Below are 20,801 nucleotides of genomic sequence, written 5' to 3'. Positions count from 1 at the left end.
TATGTGCAATTAAACCATGGCAACATCTAATGTTTGTGTAGTATTATGTTCAGCAGACCGTGTTCTTCTATTGTTGTGACTTAGATGACGTTCAGAGCACATTTTATGCCCAATTCATGCAAAACTCCACGTAATCCCAAGGGGTTCACATATTTTTTCTTGCAACTGTCGGTAATGACATCACCAATATTCCCAGCCAGTAGTCCAAGGAGAAAAAACACAGCTCCAGGTCTCTGCAACAGGATCCAAACATAGAGCTGCTCACCCGGCCCACATCTGGAAACAACAGAAAATCAAAGGAAATGGCTGAACACTCCGCTGGGATGTGTTAATTTATTAGAAAAAATGAATAGACAATTGTCACAACATTTACCACAGAGATGAGGATGTCAGGAGAAAAGTTGACGCGTTTCATGCTCCACAGTGCTTATTCATAACCAGCCCCTTTGTTTAGTTTTAGAGATAATTTAAAGATTTCAACATTCCCTGGCCAACAACTGAATGGGCCTGTGATAGAACCCCGTTGTGGCGGGAGTCACTTTGGGTGGGGGACCCATGGAACCCAACTCACTTTGAAGAGGTGGGAAGACCCCTGTCTCAGCTCCCCATATCCCTCTTATGTGTAAATCACCCTGTGCCTATTAGGGGTACAGGGTGATCCGTCCTAATATTGTGTGGGCTTTGTCTCAGACTGTGTAGACATGTTTAGGAGGAGATAGGTGGGGTGGGGTGTGTGGATTGTTTTATGTTATGTGTATTAGCTTAGTGGGGGGGGGTGTCTCCAGCAGCCCTCCCACCTGATAGGACTGTCTGCTGGTGTGAAGTTTGAATACCTGTGTGTCTCTCGTTACTAAATGTAGATTGCCCCGCCCTGTGTCATTATGCAGGGAAGGGGGATTGTCCCCTAAGTGTATATATCTTGTATCTGTGTTCAGATAAACTAGTCTACCTCCTGGTTTACTTCAAGACTGGTGTAGTCTAATCTTGTATGGTCGGCTGTGGTGTCTGTGGTCAGTGTTCGGACAGGAAAGCTGTATTCTAACGGAAGTACTCAAGCGTAGTCTGGGGTCGGTTCCATTAAACCCGTGCAGGAAGCATACATGATAGTTTTCCAGACCACACACAGCACTGGCATACCTCTCTCTGCCACCTCAAAGATGGTCTTAATTACCACCAGTTTCCTAATCTGCAAACTGGTGCTAATTCTTATAAAATCTGTTGATGCCATAGCAACAGGTTATTAAAGTGATAGTAGTAGTGGTAGTAGCTAGAATTACCTGAATTTGTTGCACCTGACAAAAATGTTACCAAAAATTATGCAAATGCTTGACTTAATTAGGTGCAGGCAGTTCTAAAGCCCACCACATATGGTTCAGTAGGGACTGGCTGAGATTCGGTCCATATGTGGACAGACCAGCATGTCGGATTGTTAGCATGCGATTATTTCCAGAGGCTATAGATGCTAACAGTAATCACAGTGTTCTCCTAACTGAGAGCCCTTCCCACACAATAGCTCTGTGGGAAGGATTCCCAAATGATGGGGGGTTCGAGTGATTCCCCATAATCTATGGCCTGCCTAAAGGTAACTACTGCCAGAAAAGTATTGCTAGTGCTTTATTGAATTCCCCAGATTATGTTTAAGCCCCGAAGTAGGGATCTTTGAATCCAACACCAACACTTCTTCTCTGCTCGCTCCTAATTAGTAATGTTATCTTTGAAAACAACTTGTTCACTTTTAGAAAGACAAAATGGTTTCTCTTGTGCGTGAGTCTTCTGATGCTGAGTAAGATTGTGCTTATGAGAGAAGCACTTGTCACATTCCGAACATCTATATGGTTTCTCCCCCGTGTGAGTCTTCTGGTGTGCAGAAAGACTGGACTTATAAGAGAAGCACCTGTCACATTCGGAACATCTAAATGGCTTCTCCCCTGTGTGAGTCCTCTGGTGAGCGATTAGAGATTCCTTATATGAAAACACTTGTTCACAGTCAGAGCAGGAAAATGGTTTCTCTTGCGTATGGATCCTGTGGTGTTGGATAAGAGCATTTCTCTGCGAGAAGCACTTGCCACATTCTGAACATCTGAATGGTTTCTCCCCGGTGTGAGTCCTCTGGTGACAGGTTAATGAGGACTTCAGTAAGAAAACCTGTTCACATTCAGAGCAAGAAAACAGCTTCTCGTTTGTGTGAAGCTTTTGGTGTGAAACAAGACTTGCCTTATATGGGAAGCATTTGTCACATTCTGAACACCTAAATGGCTTTTCTCCCGTGTGAATCCTCTGGTGAACAATCAGTGAAGTCCTCCATGAAAAAACTTGTTCACATTCAGGGCAGGAAAACGGCTTCTCTCCTGTGTGAATATTTCGGTGTTCGGTAAGATGTGACCTGTGTGAAAAGCATTTGTCACAAAATGAACATTTAAATGGCTTCTCTCCCGTATGAACCCTCTTGTGTCTGATTAGGGACGCCTTCCGTGAAAACACTTGTTCACATTCACTACAAGAAAAGGTCTTTCGTGGTGTATGAACAGTTTGATTTTGAATAACATGATGTCTTTGTGAAAAGTATTTATCACCTTCCAAATATTTAACGAATGGATTTTCTCCAGTGTGAGAACTCTGTAGATCACTGAGGTTTGAATTACAGGTAAGGTTTCTCTGGCACTCGGAGCTCTGGTCTTCTACTCGACTCATTATGTTGATGAAGATCTGAGTAAACAGAAAATCTTCGGCTAGTCTCTGTATGGATAAAAAAAGAAATTGTTTACATGGAATATTTCTTTTTTCAGGATTAATGATACTACATGTGCACCTAATATTTATCATTATTGTGAAAACGGATAGCTATTTACCTTCACTAATGAATACAATTAAGGGGATCAGCTTATTGACCCACCACAAAACCAATGTTTAGCCATCTTGTCTACATAGTCTCATAGTTAGTCTGGCTGAAAAAAGACAAAAGTCCATCCAGTTCAACCATAGAAAAAAAAAAGAAGTTCTAATCCTACACCCACAGATGATCCAGAGGAAGGCAAAAAAAAACAACCCAGCAAAGCATGATCCACTTTGCTCCTACTGGGAAAAAAATTCCTTCCTGATCTCCTGAGAATCGGATATTCCCTGGATCAACTTTACCTATAAATGTTATATCCAGTTATATTCTGTGTATTTAAGAAACAATCCAGGACTTTTTTGAAGCAATCCACTGAGCTGGCCAGAACCAACCATTGAGGGAGTCTATTCCACATTTCCACAGCTCTTACTCTGAAGAAACCTTTCCGTGTTTGGAGATTAAATTTCTTTTCCTCCAGAAGTAAAGAGTGCCCCCTTGTCCTCACTATATGAACCACTGATTTATTATACATGGAGATCATATCCCCCCTTATGTATTATACATGGAGATCATATCCCCCCTTATGTATTATACATGGAGATCATATCCCCCCTTATGTATTATACATGGGGATCATATCCCCCTTATGTATTATACATGGTGATCATATCCCCCCTTATGTATTATACATGGAGATTATATCCCCCTTATGTATTATACATGGAGATCATTTCCCCCCCCTTATGTATTATACATGGTGATCATAACCCCCTTATGTATTATACATGGTGATCATATCCCCCTTATGTATTATACATGGTGATCATATCCCCCCTTATGTATTATACATGGTGATCATATCCCCCTTATGTATTATACATGGAGATCATATCCCCCTTATGTATTATACATGGAGATCATATCCCCCTTATGTATTATACATGGAGATCATATCCCCCTTATGTATTATACATGGAGATCATATCCCCCCTTATGTATTATACATGAAGATCATATCCCCCCTTATGTATTATACATGGAGATCATATCCCCCCCTTATGTATTATACATGGTGATCATATCCCCCCTTATGTATTATACATGGAGATCATATCCCCCTTATGTATTATACACGGAGATCATATCCATCTTATGTATTATACACTGAGATCATATCCCCCTTATGTATTATACACGGAGATCATATCCCCCCTTATGTACTATACACGGAGATCATATCCCCCCTTATGTATTATACACGGAGATCATATCCCCCCTTATGTATTATACACGGAGATCATATCCCCCCTTATGTATTATACACGGAGATCATATCCCCCCTTATGTATTATACACGGTGATCATATCCCCCTTATGTATTATACACGGAGATCATATCCCCCCTTATGTATTATACACGGAGATCATATCCCCCCTTATGTATTATACATGGAGATCATATCCCCCCTTATGTATTATACATGGTGATCATACCCCCCTTATGTATTATACACGGTGATCATATCCCCCCTTATGTATTATACATGGAGATCATATCCCCCTTATGTATTATACATGGAGATCATATCCCCCCTTATGTATTATACATGGAGATCATATCCCCCCTTATGTATTATACATGGAGATCATATCCCCCCTTATGTATTATACATGGAGATCATATCCCCCTTATGTATAATACATGGAGATCATATCCCCTTTATGTATTATACATGATCATATCCCCCCTTATGTATTATACATGGAGATCATATCCCCCCTTATATATTATACATGGAGATCATATCCCCCCTTATGTATTATACATGGAGATCATATCCCCCCTTATGTATTATACATGGAGATCGTATCCCTCCTTATGTATTATACATGGAGATCATATCCCCCTTATGTATTATACATGGAGATCATATCCCCCCTTAATCTCCTCTCCTCAAGAGAGAATAAATTCAGTTCCTCTAATCTTTCCTCATAGCTGATCTCCTCCATGCCTCTTATCAGTTTAGTTGCCCTTCTCTGTACTTTCTCCAGTTCCCCAATGTTCTTTTTGTGAATTGTCTAAGAATTACAGAAACTGCTGCAAATTCTAGTATGGACCAGATAAAGGGAGGTGTCGGCTAGTGGGTGGGAAATTATCAAAGAAATCCACCAAGAAAAAAACTTGTTCACATTTACAGCAAAAATACCCTTCTCTCCTGTGTGAATATTTTGATTTTCAGTAAGAATACGCTAGAGTGACAAGGTCAACAAACCAAGTATAACTAAGGCCATACATGGGTCGATTTTCGAACGATTTTTACTTAAAAAATCAGGCCTAAGAATAATCGGCCGATTTTCGCTCTGTTAGTGGGGCAATGGCACCATCCGATTTTAGTGGTTCCTCCCCATTTCATTTATCAGGCATGCTGGAAAATTTGTGAAAAATGACATTTTCTAAATCATTGGTGGCACCATCGGATTATTATTATTATAATACAGGATTTATATAGCGCCAACAGTTTGCTCAGCACTTTACAATATAACAGGAGACAGTACAATTACAATACATTTCAGTACAGAAGGAATACGAGGACCCTGCTCGTGGAGCTTACAATCTAAAGGATTACCCCCCTGAAGATTGCTGTGATATACCGGCCTCCTGGATCCATATCCCGCTCCCTGGATGACTTCTCCTCCTAGCTACCCTTCTTCTGAGCTACCAAACATCATCCTTGGGGATTTCAACATCCCTGTCAACCTCGACAACCCGGCCACATCCCATCTCCTCCACTTAACCTCCTCCTTTGCACTTGCACAGTGCATACAATCCACCACCCACTCCGACGGTAATATCCTTGATCTTGTCTTCTCCAACCGCTGTGCTCCCCACAACCTCATTAACACCCCCTTCCCTCTCTCTGACCACAACCTGATAACCTTCTCTATCTCCTCGTCCTCCAACGCCTACCCCTCCAAATGTCACACTACTACCAGCCTTAACCTCCACAACCTTAACCCGGCCCCCTCCACTCTGCAGCTGATCAACTCCACGACAGCATCCTCCCCCTGTCCTGCCCCGACTTGGCTATGACTGCCTACAACAACGCGCTGTCAACCGCCCTTGACTCACTAGCGCCTTTAACCACATGCAACATCAGACACCAACCGCTCCAGCCCTGGCAGACTGATCACATCAAAACCCTCAAACGACACAGTCATGCCCTGGAGCGACTATGGCGCAAAACCAAATCCCAACAAGCCTTCACCCGCTACATATCTGCCTTCCACACCTTCACACAGCCAAACAAGCCTACTTCCTGACCCTCACCAAGGCCCTCTCCTCCAATTCTCGCAGACCCTTCTCCACCTTCAACTCTCTACTCTCGCCACCCCTACCTCCACCCAGCACCTCACTCACTGCCCTTGAGATTGCCAATCACTTCAAAAACAAGATTGACGCAACTTGCAAGGACATCACCGCAACTCACACGCCCTCTCAACCCGTCCCCTCTCACACAGCTACCCCCTCATCCCCCCTCTCCCTCGACATAACCCGCAGGGACTTCGTCACTGCTCAAACTCCCTCCAACCCCATTCCCCCTCACTCAACTACCCCCTCATCACCCCTCTCCCATGACCCCACCACTGCTCTGACCTCCACTTCCACCCCACCCTACATTCCTCATACTGAAGCCCCCCTAAAACTTCACACCTTTGACCTTACTACCATCAAGGAAGTCTCCAAGATCCTCTCTGATGCCCGCCTCACCACTTGCCCCCTCGACCCTATCCCCTCACAACTCCTATGACCTCCCTCCCTCTCCATTCTACGCTCCCTCACCCACATCTTTAATCACACATCACCCCCATACTTAAAAAGCCCTCCCTGGACCCCAGTGACCCGAACAACCTCAGACCCATCTCCCTGCTCCCATTTACATCCAAACTCCCCGAGCGCCTAGTCTACACCCGCCTAAGCTCTCACCTCAATGACAACAACCTCCTCGATCCCCTACAGTCCGGCCTCCGTCCCCTACACTCCACCGAAACTGCCTTACTCAAACTCTCCAACGACCTGCTAACCGCCAAAGCTAATGGCCACTATTCAGTGCTCCTACTCCTTGACCTCTCTGCGGCCTTCGACACAGTCGACCACCCCCTCCTCCTCAAAAAACTACACTCCCTCAGCCTCAGAGACTCTGCTCTCTCTCGGCTCTCATCCTAACTGTCACAGCGCTCTTTCAGCATTATCTATAATGCTACCACCTCCCCCTCACTCCCGCTCTCTGTTGGGGTCCCTCGGGCCCCTTCTCTTCTCCATCTACACCTCCTCCCTTGGCCAACTCATACACTCTCACGGCTTCAACTACCACCTATATGCCAACGACACACAAATCTATCTCTCAACCCCCCCACCTCACCCCCTCGGTCTCCGCCCGAATCACACACCTACTACATCACTGACCTAATATCCAAGTACCACCCAGCACGCACACTCCGCTCCTCACAAGACCTCCTTTGCTCTAGTTCCCAGGACTTCTCCAGGGTGTCACCCATCCTCTGGAACTCCCTGCCCCAACCCATCAGATTATCACCTACTCTCCTCTCCTTTTAGGCGCACCCTGAAAACCCATCTCTTCAGGGAAGCCTACCCTGCCCCCTGCTAACTTGCTGACCTCCTCCACTCTTCCTACCACTCCATCCCCCACAGCTATCTCCTCCTGTGCCACCATCCCCTCCCTCCTAGATTGTAAGCTCGAAAGAGCAGGGCCCTCGATCCCCTCATGTTTTGCATTGTAATTTTATTGTTCTGTCCCCCTTTGTAATGTACAGCGCTGAGCGAACTATTGGCGCTTTATAAATACTGTATAATAATAATAATTACAGAACGAACAATGTTTTCGATTGTAAAATCGGTCGGAATTAGACCGATGTATGGCCTGCTTACAGGCTTTTTTTTGGTTTTGGATAGAGTGTAGTGGGATTAGATCACCTGTTTTTAAACATTTAAAGTGGAACTCCAGGCTCTCCCCCAAAATTAAGTCAGCAGCTACAAATACTGTGAAGCATGAATGGTCCTGCAGTTTTCTGGGACCTGGGAAGTGTCCCAGAAAGCTGCGGGAAAGGGGAGGGGGGGGGAACTTCCGTCTCAGATTGCTGCTGCGATCTGACCCAGAAGTGGGTTCGGGTACCTGTCAAAACCTGGTAATCGCTCCCCCCCCCCCAAAAAAAAAGGGCCAAATGTGGCCGTGGCCTTTTGGGTGAAGTTCCGCTTTAAATTAAAACACAGGAATAGAAGAGAAATCTTCCAATGGGGACCATAGTACTGGCGACCCTGAGCACAAGCAATTTCCATAGGACTGGCGACCCTGAGGACAAGCAATTTCCATGGGACTGGCGACCCTGGGGACAAGCAATTTCCATGGGACTGGCGACCCTGAGGACAAGCAATTTCCATGGGACTGGCGACCCTGAGGACAAGCAATTTCCATGGGACTGGCGACCTTGAGGACAAGCAATTTCCATGGGACTGGCGACCCTGAGGACAAGCAATTTCCATGGGACTGGCGACCCTGAGGACAAGCAATTTCCATGGGACTGGCGACACTGAGGACAAGCAATTTCCATAGGACTGGCGACACTGAGGACAAGCAATTTCCATAGGACTGGCGACCCTGAGGACAAGCAATTTCCATAGGACTGGAGACACTGAGAACAAGCAGGGTTTTCCTCAGATTGAGCAATTTCCTCTCACCTCCTGTTTTACCCCTGGTTCACATCTCCGCGGCCATGTTTTGCACGGGCACGAGAGCCCATTCATTTGAATGGACTCCCGTGCCCGTGACACGCAGGGAAGAAGTCCCTGCACTTCTTTGGAAGTGCTCCTCGGTCCTACCTCTTCCTTGGTCCAGCACTGTCCCCGGCGCCAGCATCTTTACTGTGCGCAGCCGGGTGCCCACTGCGCATGCGTGAGAAGCGCTGCACTTAATAAATGGTCTGGCAGTCTTCTGGGACCTGTCACGTGCCACAAAAGACTACGGGGAGGGAGGACAACTCTGCAGAAGTGGGAGCAGGTACCTGTCAAATTTGGGTACCCCCCCGTGCCCTGTACCGTGTCCGCAGTCTCTGGTCATCTCCTGTACCGTGTCGGTAGTCTCTGGTCATCTCCTGTACTGTGTCCACAGTCTCTGGTCATCTCCTGTTGTATGTCGGCAGTCTCTGGTCATCCCCTGTACAGTGTCGGCAGTCTCTGGTCATCTCCTGTACCGTGTCGGCAGTCTCTGGTCATCCCCTGTACCGTGTCGGCAGTCTCTGGTCATCCCCTGTACCGTGTCCGCAGTCTCTGGTCATCCCCTGTACCGTGTCCGCAGTCTCTGGTCATCCCCTGTACCGTGTCCGCAGTCTCTGGTCATCCCCTGTACCGTGTCCGCAGTCTCTGGTCATCTCCTGTACCGTGTCCGCAGTGTCTGGTCATCTCCTGTACCGTGTCCGCAGTCTCTGGTCATCTCCTGTACCGTGTCCGCAATCTCTGGTCATCTCCTGTACCGTGTCTACAGTCCATATTTTTTTTCTTGTTCTCCTCTAAAACCTAGGCGCGTCTTATGGTCAGTTGCGTCTTATGGAGTGAAAAATACGGTATTCTGTTTTAGAGTCTATTTACATTTTTTTGGTGTATTAATGTATGTTGTTAGGTGAGGTTCACACTAGCCAGCACTGTGCATTCTGGTTGTGGGAATTGCATCGGTTCCCAGACCCTCAACCACCCGCAGCTGAATCGCGATTCTCTTGTGAGACACAGGGGGGCTACCACTCATTCTGAATGGCACCCCCATGCATCTCAGCCCACAACCCAATTGCGGATGCGAGAACCGCAGGGAAACCACATGGTCAAAAAGGCCATGCTGTTTCTCTGCCGCCTTCATTTTTAATAATGTGCATGCACCTTTTTTTGTGCGAGACATATGGCACATCAGTCCATTCAAATGAACAGACTGCAATGCCTGAGCAAACGCTGGCCGCAGGGCCCACACTAGAATGAACCAGGCGTAACGTCAGCACAATAAAATGAATAGGCTGCCAAAGCACACTATGTACCAAAAATTGGACATCCCCTATTTGTTTTCTGCAAAACACCGGAATGCCCTACTGCTGCTTGGCATGCATTGCAGCTCGCTGCAACATAGCTGCGTTGCCTTGGAGTGCCAATAAAAATGAATAACATACCATAACACCACACAAAAGATAAGTGGGCCCGAAACAAAATTTTGATTACCAAGACCTCTTGCACACTGTAATGATGTTTCAGCATTTCTGGACATCATTTCGATACAATTCAAAACATTAACAATAACATATAAAGCCATTTATAACTCTGCCCCAAATTACATCACCAATCTTGTCTCCAATTATCATCCAAACCGTATTCTCCTCTCCTCCCATGACCTCCTGCTCTCTAACTCCCTTGTCTCCTCCTCCCATGCTCATCTCCAGGACTTCTCCAGAGCATCCCACATCCTCTGGAACGCTCTACCCCAATTTATCCGACTATCGCCTACTCTGCTCACTTTTAGGTGATCTCTGAAAACCTATCTCTTCAAGGAAGCCTAGCCTGCCCTCAGCTAATAATGGAATCTTCTATTCTTCCTACCAGTCCATACCCCACAGTTATTACCTTTTATACCACTAGCCCCTCCCTCCTAGATTGTAAGCTCCAAGGAGCAGGGCCCTCCTATCCCTCTTGTATTGAACTGTATTGTCTCCCATTATATTGTAAAGCGCTGAGCAAACTGTTGGCGTGAAATAAATCCTGTATAATAATAATAATAATTTCAAGCATTTGTTTTGCGCATATTCATGCATATTTCTGCACGTATTTGTGCGCATGCAATACACTCCTAGGCAAAATCCATTCAAATTTTTGCTCATATGCACACATTTGTGCATGTTCTGGCACAAAATACTGACCATCAAAGCAGATTTTTCTATTTTTGTTTTTTGTTAATTATACCCAGCACTTGTTTACGCACTTGTGTGTACAGGCCCATTGTAAACAATGGGCTGCATTTTAGATCAGTAAAAAAAAAACAAACTATGTAATGAGTTTTTTCAAGCTAGAGGCCTAAAGGTGGGAATACACGATTCGAAAATCGACCGATTGGTCATCTGACGACCGAGGGGCGTTCGTTCATTGGTCGAAATCGTGGCCCACATTAACTAAAAAAATCGTTCGTCGGGCAATACGTAGTGTTGACGTCTTCCATACAAGTGGAAATGATGCGGTGTGCATGTGACCTTGTAGCCACGCCCTTCCGGCCAGAACGATCGATATACACAACAATTCCCAGCAATGAATATAATATTGTTTATTACATGACCTATATACATAAATAGTGACAGATAAAATATAATCTGCAGAATTCTGGTTTCATTATCTCATTAGGCCAATCTACTTGTAACATTTGGATATTTCGTTCGTGTTTACGAAGATTCCTTGGACATAAACATCCGGGTCATCTTCTGTTTCCGCTCATGCGTGATAGCGCTTGATAGATTTTTTTTTTCATATGACCATCATACCACCGCATAGAAAATTGGTCCATTGTATGCGAAACGACAACATTTTTCACTGTTGTTCAACCGGATTTTTTCATTTCCGATATCGGATAAAACATCCTGCTCATCAATTAAGAGAAAATCGTTTGATCAGTGGTTCCGCAAAAATTTTTTGGACGATTTTCTTATTGTGTGTACAGGGCATACAATTCCGTGTATCATAAATATTTTATTTTTTTTTTAGATAAAATACTTGTTTTACCACCTTCTTATCCTTGCTGCATCTCAGTGCTGCTAAGCCCCTGTAGCCTCAACATCCTGCTGTTGGGTGACAACCAGGGGCGGACTGACCATTTGGAAACTCGGGCACCACCCGAGGGCCCGGGGTCAGTAGGGGGCCCCATGAGATGCCCCTGGTACCTTTTTATAGGCTTTTTTGAGTTTGGGCAAGGACACAGGGGCCCCATGATCCCCTATTGCCCGGGGGCCCCATGAGTTGTCAGTCTGCCCCTGGTGACAACACTCTCCAACCATACCATATCTATGAAAGAACAATATTGTCAACCTGAAACAGGTTGTGCTGCATTTTGCTATACAGAGACCAGGCTGCTCCTTCCCCTCTGCTCATTCTATTACATGGGGGGAGGGGTGTTCATGGAGATCTAGGAAGGCTGATAACATTGTTTAAGAGATCAGCATCAGAGAAACGGAAGGACTTAAAATATCTGGCAAAATCAATGTGTTTCTTTTTCCATACTTGCAGAAAATGTTTTTAGTCTCTATTTTTTTTAGAACTTAAATTTCTGGAACAAGAACATTTTGTCCAATTATGTATGTACTCCTATTATTCATGATATACAAGAGGTATAAAACAAGCACACATCGATTGTAAACCATAAATCGAGATACACACAACTTTCACCTAGGGATCATTTTTTCAATTGAATCTACTCTACTCAGACAATTGTGTGGACCATACATGTGTAATGCATTGAAATGGCCACGTGTAATCTCCATTGGAAGCCTGCATTGTGCAACATCTAGGTAGGGACATCTCCAATTTTAATCATACCAAATAAAAAAAATGACAAAACAATCTTCAGAGTTCAACCCATTTTATTATATCCATAAATGGTAAAACGATAGCCAACGTATTTTGGCAGCCAGAAAATGTATCTTCATCGGGGCTTTAAAAATGCATCCGAGTGTCTTATGACATGCTGGTAGGTGAATTGGCTCCTGTCTAAATTGTCCCTAGTATGTGTATGTATGAATGTGAGTTAGGGACCTTAGATTGTACGCCCCTTGAGGGTTAGGGACTGATGTGAATGTACAATATATATGTAAAGTGCTGCGTAAATTGATGGAGCTATATACATATCTGTAATTACTACAGGTACTTGTATAGCGCCGTCAATTTACTCAGTGCTTTTACATATGTATTGTACATTCACATCAGTCCCTAACCCTCAAGGGGCGTACAATCTAAGGTCCCTAACTCACATTCATACATACACATACTAGGGATAATTTAGACAGGAGCCAATTAACCTACCAGCATGTCTTTGGAGTGTGGGAGGAAACCGGAGTACCTGGAGGAAACCCACGCAGGCACAGGGAGAACATGCAAACTCCAGGCAGGTGGTGCTGTGGTTGGGATTCGAACCAACGACCCGAGTACTGCCAGGCGGAAGTGCTAACTATTTAGCCACTGTGCTACCTGTAATAAATAAATACATGCACTAAAAACACAGGAAAGCTCCTGTACAAATAAATGTTAGCCAGGGTAAGAAAAAGGTGAATGTGCACTGCTGCTAAGAATATGAACATTTGCCATTGTATACCCTCGCTAAGGCAGGCCAGTTTTTCGTGCTCAAGCAGTGGGTTGAACGAAAACTGACCCGATTCCCCTATCCACACATTCAAGTTGGATGGGTGAATCCTCCCACTGTGTCATTAGATTCTGACAGCAGGGAGGCTTCCCCATTACACTGATCAGGGCTGCAGCCTATTGCTTGCAGCACTGATCGAGTGGAAAAATACTGTCTGGCATTAGAACAGCTTCTATTTGACCACAGTGGATATACATGGATCGCAATTCAACTGGTCCCTGCTGAACCGTCCTAATTTCTGTCCATGTATTGCCAGCTTAAGACTCATTTGTCTAGGAGTTTTGATGTGTTTTTATTCCATCAAACACTTTGATAGATGTTTAACCGAAACCCCCCTACTCAAACTCACCAACGACCTGCTAACCGCCAAAGCCAATGGCCACTACTCAGTGCTACTACTTCTCGACCTCTCTGCGGCTTTCGACGCGGTCGACCACCCCCTCCTCCTCAAAAGACTATACTTTTTCGGCCTCAGAGACTCCGCTCTCTCCTGGCTCTCTTCCTATCTATCACAATGCTCCTTCAGCATTACCTATAACGCTGCCACCTCCCCCTCACTCCCCCTCTCTGTTGGAGTCCCCCAAGGTTCTGTCCTCGGGCCCCTTCTCTTCTCCATCTACACCTCCTCCCTTGGTCAACACTCCCACGGCTTCAACTACCATCTCTATGCCGATGACACTCAAATCTATCTCTCTACCCCTCGCCTCACCCCCTCAGTCTCCGCCTGAATCACTAGCCTTCTGAACGACATATCAGACTGGATGTCACTCCACTTCCTCAAATTTAACCTTGCCAAAACCGAGCTCCTAGTTTTCCCCCCAGCCCGCGCCCCCCTGACTTCTCCATCACGACCAACGCCACCATCAGCCCCACCCCGCAAGCCAGAGTACTAATTGTCATTCTAGACTCCAATTTGTCTTTCCAGCCCCAGATCCAATCGCTGACAAATTCATGCAGACTCCACTTCTGCAACATCTCCAAAATACGACCGTTCCTAACTCCAGAAACTACAAAGCAACTCATTCACTCCCTTATCATATCACGACTTGACTACTGTAACTCCCTCCTCGCTGGCCTACCCCAACACAGGCTATCCCTGCTTCAGTCTATCCTGAATTCTGCGGCCAGACTCATCCACCTTACTAACCGCTCCGTATCCGCCACCCCCCTCTGCCAATCCATCCACTGGCTTCCGATTGCCCAACGCATAAAATTCAAACTACTAACATTGACGTACAAAGCTGTTCATAATACTGCCCCAAACTATTTGTAGCTCGGGAATACCGCCAGGGAGGCTACAGGGCCAGATCACTGCATATGGGATTATATAGAAATCATATCCAGGCAGTAAAGGAGCACTGATTCAAGCAGCACACTGAAGTGGATAAATCTGAAAGGATCCTGTAAAGGGAAAAAAGGCGCTTTAAGACCTGAATCACTCAGGTCCATCTATTGAGGTGAGCGCAGTGGTGAAAGGTGGCGGGGATTTTCATACACACAATTAAGGAGCACAAAAGATTTAAAAAGTGGAAGAATTGTTTGTTTGGATTATCGCAATGGTGGTTGAATGACAAAAAGGATGTTTATATTTTTGATGTGCGCAATGTGTATAAGGTGTAATATTATTATTATTATACAGGATTTATATAACGCCAACAGTTTGCTCAGCGCTTTACAATATAATGGGAGACAATACAGCAACAATACAGTTCAATACAAGAGGGTTAGGAGGGCCCTGCTCCTGGGAGCTTACAATCTAGGAGGGAGGGGTAATAGCATTTTAAAGAGAAGGCACAACAATATATATTTGTTTATCTAAGACATTTTGGACAATTTCATGTTCCCAACTTTGTGGGAAGAGTTTGGGGATGGCCCCTTCCTGTTCCAACATGACTGCACACCAGTGCACATAGCAAGGTCCATAAAGACATGGAGGAGCCAGTTTGGGGTGGAGGAACTTGACTGGTCTGCACAGAGTCCTGACCACAACCCCATAGAACACCTTTGGGATGAATTAGAGCGGAGACTGGGAGCCAGGCCTTCTCATCTGACATCAGTGCCCAACCTCACAAATGTTCTTCTGGGAGAATGATCAAACCTTCCCATACACACCCTCCTAAACCTTGTGGACGGCCTTCCCAGAAGAGCTGAAGCTGTTATAGCTGCAAATGGCGGGGCCAACTCAATATTGAACCCTACGGACTAAGACTAGGGGGCCATTAAAGTTCATGTGCGTGTAAAGGCCGGCCAACCAATACTTTTTGCAATATAGTGTATAAAAGAACAGTATTGTCAACCTAAAATAGGTAAAGGCAGGCATCCCAATACTTTTGGCGATATGATTTAAGTCTTACACCAGTGGCAGCAAAATGGTCAAAATCTGCAGCTTTCATTAAAATAGTCCTTGGTGATCCTGCCATGAAGACCATTGTTCGGGCACTTCCTGTTATGGGATGACAATCTTCTGTCCTAGTTGCTGTCCTGCACTGACAAACCAAAACATGCAGTTCCAGTAGACAGTATAAGCAGCTCCTATTGCATAGACAAGTTCCAATGGTGTCACCATCAGGAATCTCAGAAGCAAAAGTAAATGTTTAGATAAATAAGGTACATCAATCATCCAATCATGTGCAATCAAAGCATTTTTTGTTTGTTTTTAATTTACTTTGCACATGACTGTATACTGTATTGGATATGCTTTGCAAAGTGAAATTTATAGCTTCACCTCCTTCACTAATTTAAATAAAAACGGATTTTTCAAAATGAATATGCTCATTTCCACCTCTGTGTGCCGAAGTTATATTATATAAAACAAAACCGGAACAAAAACAATATTATTAATTTAAGAGGGATAGAAGTTGAATGACTTAGTATCCAGTCATACCGTTGAGATTTGCAAATTGAAATTGCACCTGAAATCGCATCTAATGAATGTGAATGTCAGTGTCTTAACATTGGTGATTTGCTGCAGCGCGATTTCTCAAGTAGTTCTTGCATGACTTTTTCTGCAGTTTATTGCAATTTCACATACATAGAATATAATGGAAATCGCACTGCAAATCGCAAGAAATCGTTGAAAATCTTCACAGGTTGGAATAAAGTCTTCAGAAATCGCAAACAAATCGCAGAATTTTAAATCGCAGCGGTGTGACTTAAAGAATATGTAATCCCAACATTTCATATTCCTGATGTGTACCTGTGCAAAAAGTATCCCGTTCTCTTTGTATTGCTTTCTTTGTGTGAAATCCCTGATCTTCCTGCCAGCCCTGTGCTTTTCTATGAAAACCTGACCACAGCATGAGAGTACAGCGTGGTCAGTTTTCGAGCTGCTGCTCTCATCCAGTGATCAGACGTGTCCTGATCTCTCTCTCTCGATCCCTCTCTCTCGATCTCTCTCTCTCGATCTCTCTCTCTCGATCTCTCTCTCTCGATCTCTCTCTCTCTCGATCTCTCTCTCTCTCGATCTCTCTCTCTCTCGATCTCTCTCTCTCTCTCTCTCTCTCTCTCTCGATCTCTCTCTCTCTCTCGATCTCTCTCTCGATCTCGCTCTCTCTCTCTCGATCTTTCTCTCTCTCTCTCTCTCTCTCGATCTCTCTCTCTCGATCTCTCTCTCTCTCGATCTCTCGATCTCTCTATCTCTCTCTCTCTATCTCTCTCTCTCTCTCTATCTCTCTCTCTCTCTCTCTCTCTCTCTCTCTCTCTCTCTCGATCTCTCTCTCTCTCGATCTCTCGATCTCTCTCTCTCTCTCTCTCTCTCTCTCAATCTCTCTCTCAATCTCTCTCTCAATCTCTCTCTCAATCTCTCTCTCTCATAAAAGGTATTTATAATGGTTTTCTATGTATACACAAGTGATTTACCTTTCATTTCTCTTTTAAACTGAATGGGTTGTTTTAAAAGGTGAGGATTTAAAATCACTTCCCATAGATGATTCCTTTTATTTTCATCAGCCAATGTGATCATTAAAAAGTAAATGCATTTCTCCATCCATTCAGTCAAGATGGACAGAGGAATCCTCCTTGCTGTGACACTGGATGCAGCTGCTGATCAAGAAAATGATCAGACAGAAGTCCATCGTTAAGATCAACGTCTGTTGGGCCATAGATGGCTTGAAATTTGGCTGAACTTCGATCTATCCATGGCCAGCTCTACTAGTGACCTGCAGACAGAAACTGGTTGCAAAGAGGGTGAAGAGTTGCAAATAAAAGAGGTAATAAAATGATCAGTTTATGCCCAAATGCTTTAATACACGATGCAAGAGAACACTAGGGTATGATGTCTAATAGAAAGATAATGTTCCTACATGTATGGCTATAGAATAGATCAGCTGATGAGCAGCACAACGTACCATCACCATCAATGGTAAAAGGAAGGAGGAGTGGTGACACTAAACAGCATAAATAGAGAAAAAAAAACAAGCAACCTGAAAGCGAATCTAAACCCATAAACAGAAATGTCATATATTGCAGCTTACCAGTCCCTAGATGTGGTGGATGTACGCGGTTTCTTTTTTCAGAATAAGAATATCTCCTGCATGAACAGAAAAACAAATGGAGATCTTCCAGGAATGTTGTGTCCTTGTAACATTCTGTGCTCTGAACTGAAATCTCAAACAATGTTATCAGCATTCTCAGCTCTCTGTGAACACTTCCCCTCCCCCTATGTAATGGGAATGAGGAGGAGGGTATGTGACAGAACTAGGAGAACCGAGAGAGAGCGAGTACACCGAGGATGAGCACACAGCACCGATCTGCAGGGTGATTATTTAGGGGGTTTCAGCACACAGTACAAAAAATGGCCACTGCCCCAGTCTATAACTGGCTTTTACAACAAGGAACACATGGACGGGCAACGCATGTCACGGCACCCCAATATTATGTGGACCTAACTCTACAAATTTTGAGAGCCCCCATAGTACAGGCACATGTATTTAATGGATAGACCAAGGGCAGGTGACCCCTCCTTAAAGGTACAGGAGCGCACTGGACACCCAGCATGTAGCACAATGGCACCCCCTCGACCAACAATTGGACAGTACAATAAATGGCCACTGCCCCGGTCTCTAACTGGCTTTTGCAAGAAGGAACACATGGACAGGCAACGCATGTCAAAAAAACAAAAGAAAGTTCCCAGTTCAAATTGCCAGCCAGTTTGCCAACAACCGAATTAACCTGTCTAACAGTATGCGTTAAAAACAGGGGTTTAGTTAGCACACATTTGCAAATACATACGTAAGCCGCAGTCACGTAGGAATCCAGGCGTGCAACCAACTGCAGCAATGATTACATTTATGTCAGGCTGGCACCTTGAGTTCCATTAGTCCCAGTTTCTAGAACGCAGCATACATTCGGTACAGAACTACAAGTCCCAGCAGCTCTCAGTGTCCAGATAGCAGAACATGGGCAAAATGGATCTGCAAGTCCCACCGTCCAGAGAGCGGAACATGGGCAAAATGGATCTACAAGTCCCGTCGTCCAGATAGCGGCACATGGGCAAAATAGATCTATTATTATTATACAGGATTTATATCGCGCCAACAGTTTGCTCAGCACTTTACATTATAACGGGAGACAATACAGCAACAATACAGTTCAATACAAGAGGGTTAGGAGGGCCTGATCCTGGGAGCTTACAATCTAGGAGGGAGGGGCTATTGGTACAAAAGGTAGTAACTGTGGGGGATGGACTGATATGAGGAATAGAAGATTTGGTTATTACAGTAACTGAAGGCAGGATAGGCTTCCCTGAAGAGATAGGTTTTCAGAGATTGCCTAAAAGTGGGCAGAGTAGGTGATAGTTGGATAGATTGGGGTAGAAAGTTCCAGAGGATGGGGGAGGCTCTGGAGAAGTTCTGGAGATGAGCATGGGAGGAGGAGACAAGGAAGCTAGAAAGCAGGATTGATCATGGCAGGAGCGGAGAGGACGATTGGTGATGTAATTTCGGGCAGAATTATAAATTAGTTTATATGTTATTGTTAATGTTTTGAATTTTGGGCAATGGGAAGCCAGTGGAGGGATTGGCAGAGAGGGGTGGAGGACACTGAGTGGAGGCCAGTGGAGGGATTGGCAGAGAGGTGTGGAGGACACTGAATGGAGGCCAGTGGAGGGATTGGCAGAGAGGGATGGAGGACACTGAGTGGAGGCCAGTGGAGGGATTGGCAGAGAGGGGTGGCAGATACAGAACGGTTGGTAAGGTGGATGAGTCTGGCAGCAGCATTCATGATAGACTGAAGAGGGGTTAGCCTGCGATGAGGTAGGCCAGTGAGGAGGGAGTTACAATAGTCGAGGCGTGATATAACAAGGGAGTGAATAAGTTGCTTAGTGGTTTCCAAGGTTAGGAACGGGCGTATCTTGGAGATGTTGCGGAGGTGAAGTCTACAAGATTTGGACAGCGATTGGATTTGGGGCTGAAAGGACAGATGGGACTCTAGGATTACACCTAGTACCCTGGCATGAGGGGAGGGACTGATGGTTCTATTATTGATCTTGAAGGAGAAGTCACGGGATCTACAAGTCCCACCTTCCACATAGTGGCACATGGGAAAAAAAAGATCTACAAGTCCCACATGTCCAGATAGCGGCACATGAGCAAAATAGATCTGCAAGTCCCTCACTCAAGCAAAACATAACTACGCCGTCAGTCTCTGACCCTCTCCTGTACTACACTGCCAGTCTCTGACCATATCCTGTACTACGCCGTCAGTCTCTGACCCTCTCCTGTACTACGCCGCCAGTCTCCAACCCTCTCCTGTACTACACCGCCAGTCTCCGACCAACTCATGTACTAAGGCGGCAGTCTCTGACCAACTCCTGTACTACTCCTGCAGTCCTGGAAATCTCCTGTACTATTCCTGCAGTCCCTGACCAACTCCTGTACTACTACTGCAGTCCCTGACCAATTCATATACTACTCCTGCAGTCCCTGACCAACTCCTGTACTACACCTGCAGTCCCTGACCAACTCCTGTAAAATGCCTGCAGTCCCTGACCAACTCCTGTACTACTCCTGCAGTCCCTGACCAACTCTTGTACTACGCCGCCAGTCTCTGACCAACTCCTGTACTACTCCTGCAGTCCCTGACCCACTCCTGTACTACGCCATCAGTCTCTGACCCTCTCCTGTACTACGCCACCAATCTCTGACCCTCTCCTGTACTATGCCGCAAGTCTCCGACCCTCTCCTGTACTACGCCTGCAGTCCTTGACCAACTCCTTTACTACACCGTCAGTCTCCAACACTCTCCTGTACTACACCGCCAGTCTCCGACCCCCTCCTGTACTACGCCGTCAGTCTCTGACCAACTCCTGTACTACTCCTGCAGTCCCTGACAAACTCCTGTAAAATGCCTGCAGTCCCTGACCAACTCCTGTATTACGCCGGCAGTCTCCGACCCTCTCCTGTACTACGCCGGCAGTCTCCGACCAACTCCTGTACTACTCCTGCAGTCCCTGACAAACTCCTGTACTACTCCTGCAGTCCCTGACCAACTCCCGTACTATTCCTGCAGTCCCTGACAAACTCCTG

General features: G+C 45.3%; 1 protein-coding gene across 1 annotated transcript in view; it reads right to left on the bottom strand.

The window, feature by feature from the left end:
* Positions 1–319: 319 nt before the first annotated feature.
* Positions 320–20,801, bottom strand: part of LOC149446796 (uncharacterized) — a 28,529-nt gene continuing 8,047 nt past the window's right edge. Inside the window, exon 2 of the mRNA XM_089652620.1 lies at positions 320–2,736. Within this exon, the coding sequence (XP_089508746.1) occupies positions 1,696–2,736 (1,041 nt within the window). The 3' untranslated portion in view covers positions 320–1,695. The remainder of the gene's footprint in view (positions 2,737–20,801) is intronic.

This window comes from Staurois parvus, unplaced genomic scaffold (assembly GCF_062004578.1).
Source record: "Staurois parvus isolate SC_StPar_1 unplaced genomic scaffold, SC_StPar_1.0 ptg000689l, whole genome shotgun sequence".
NCBI classification, from domain to species: Eukaryota; Metazoa; Chordata; class Amphibia; order Anura; family Ranidae; genus Staurois; species Staurois parvus.
Note: the sequence above shows the minus strand (reverse complement) of the source record. Positions and strands in the feature narration are given on the sequence as shown.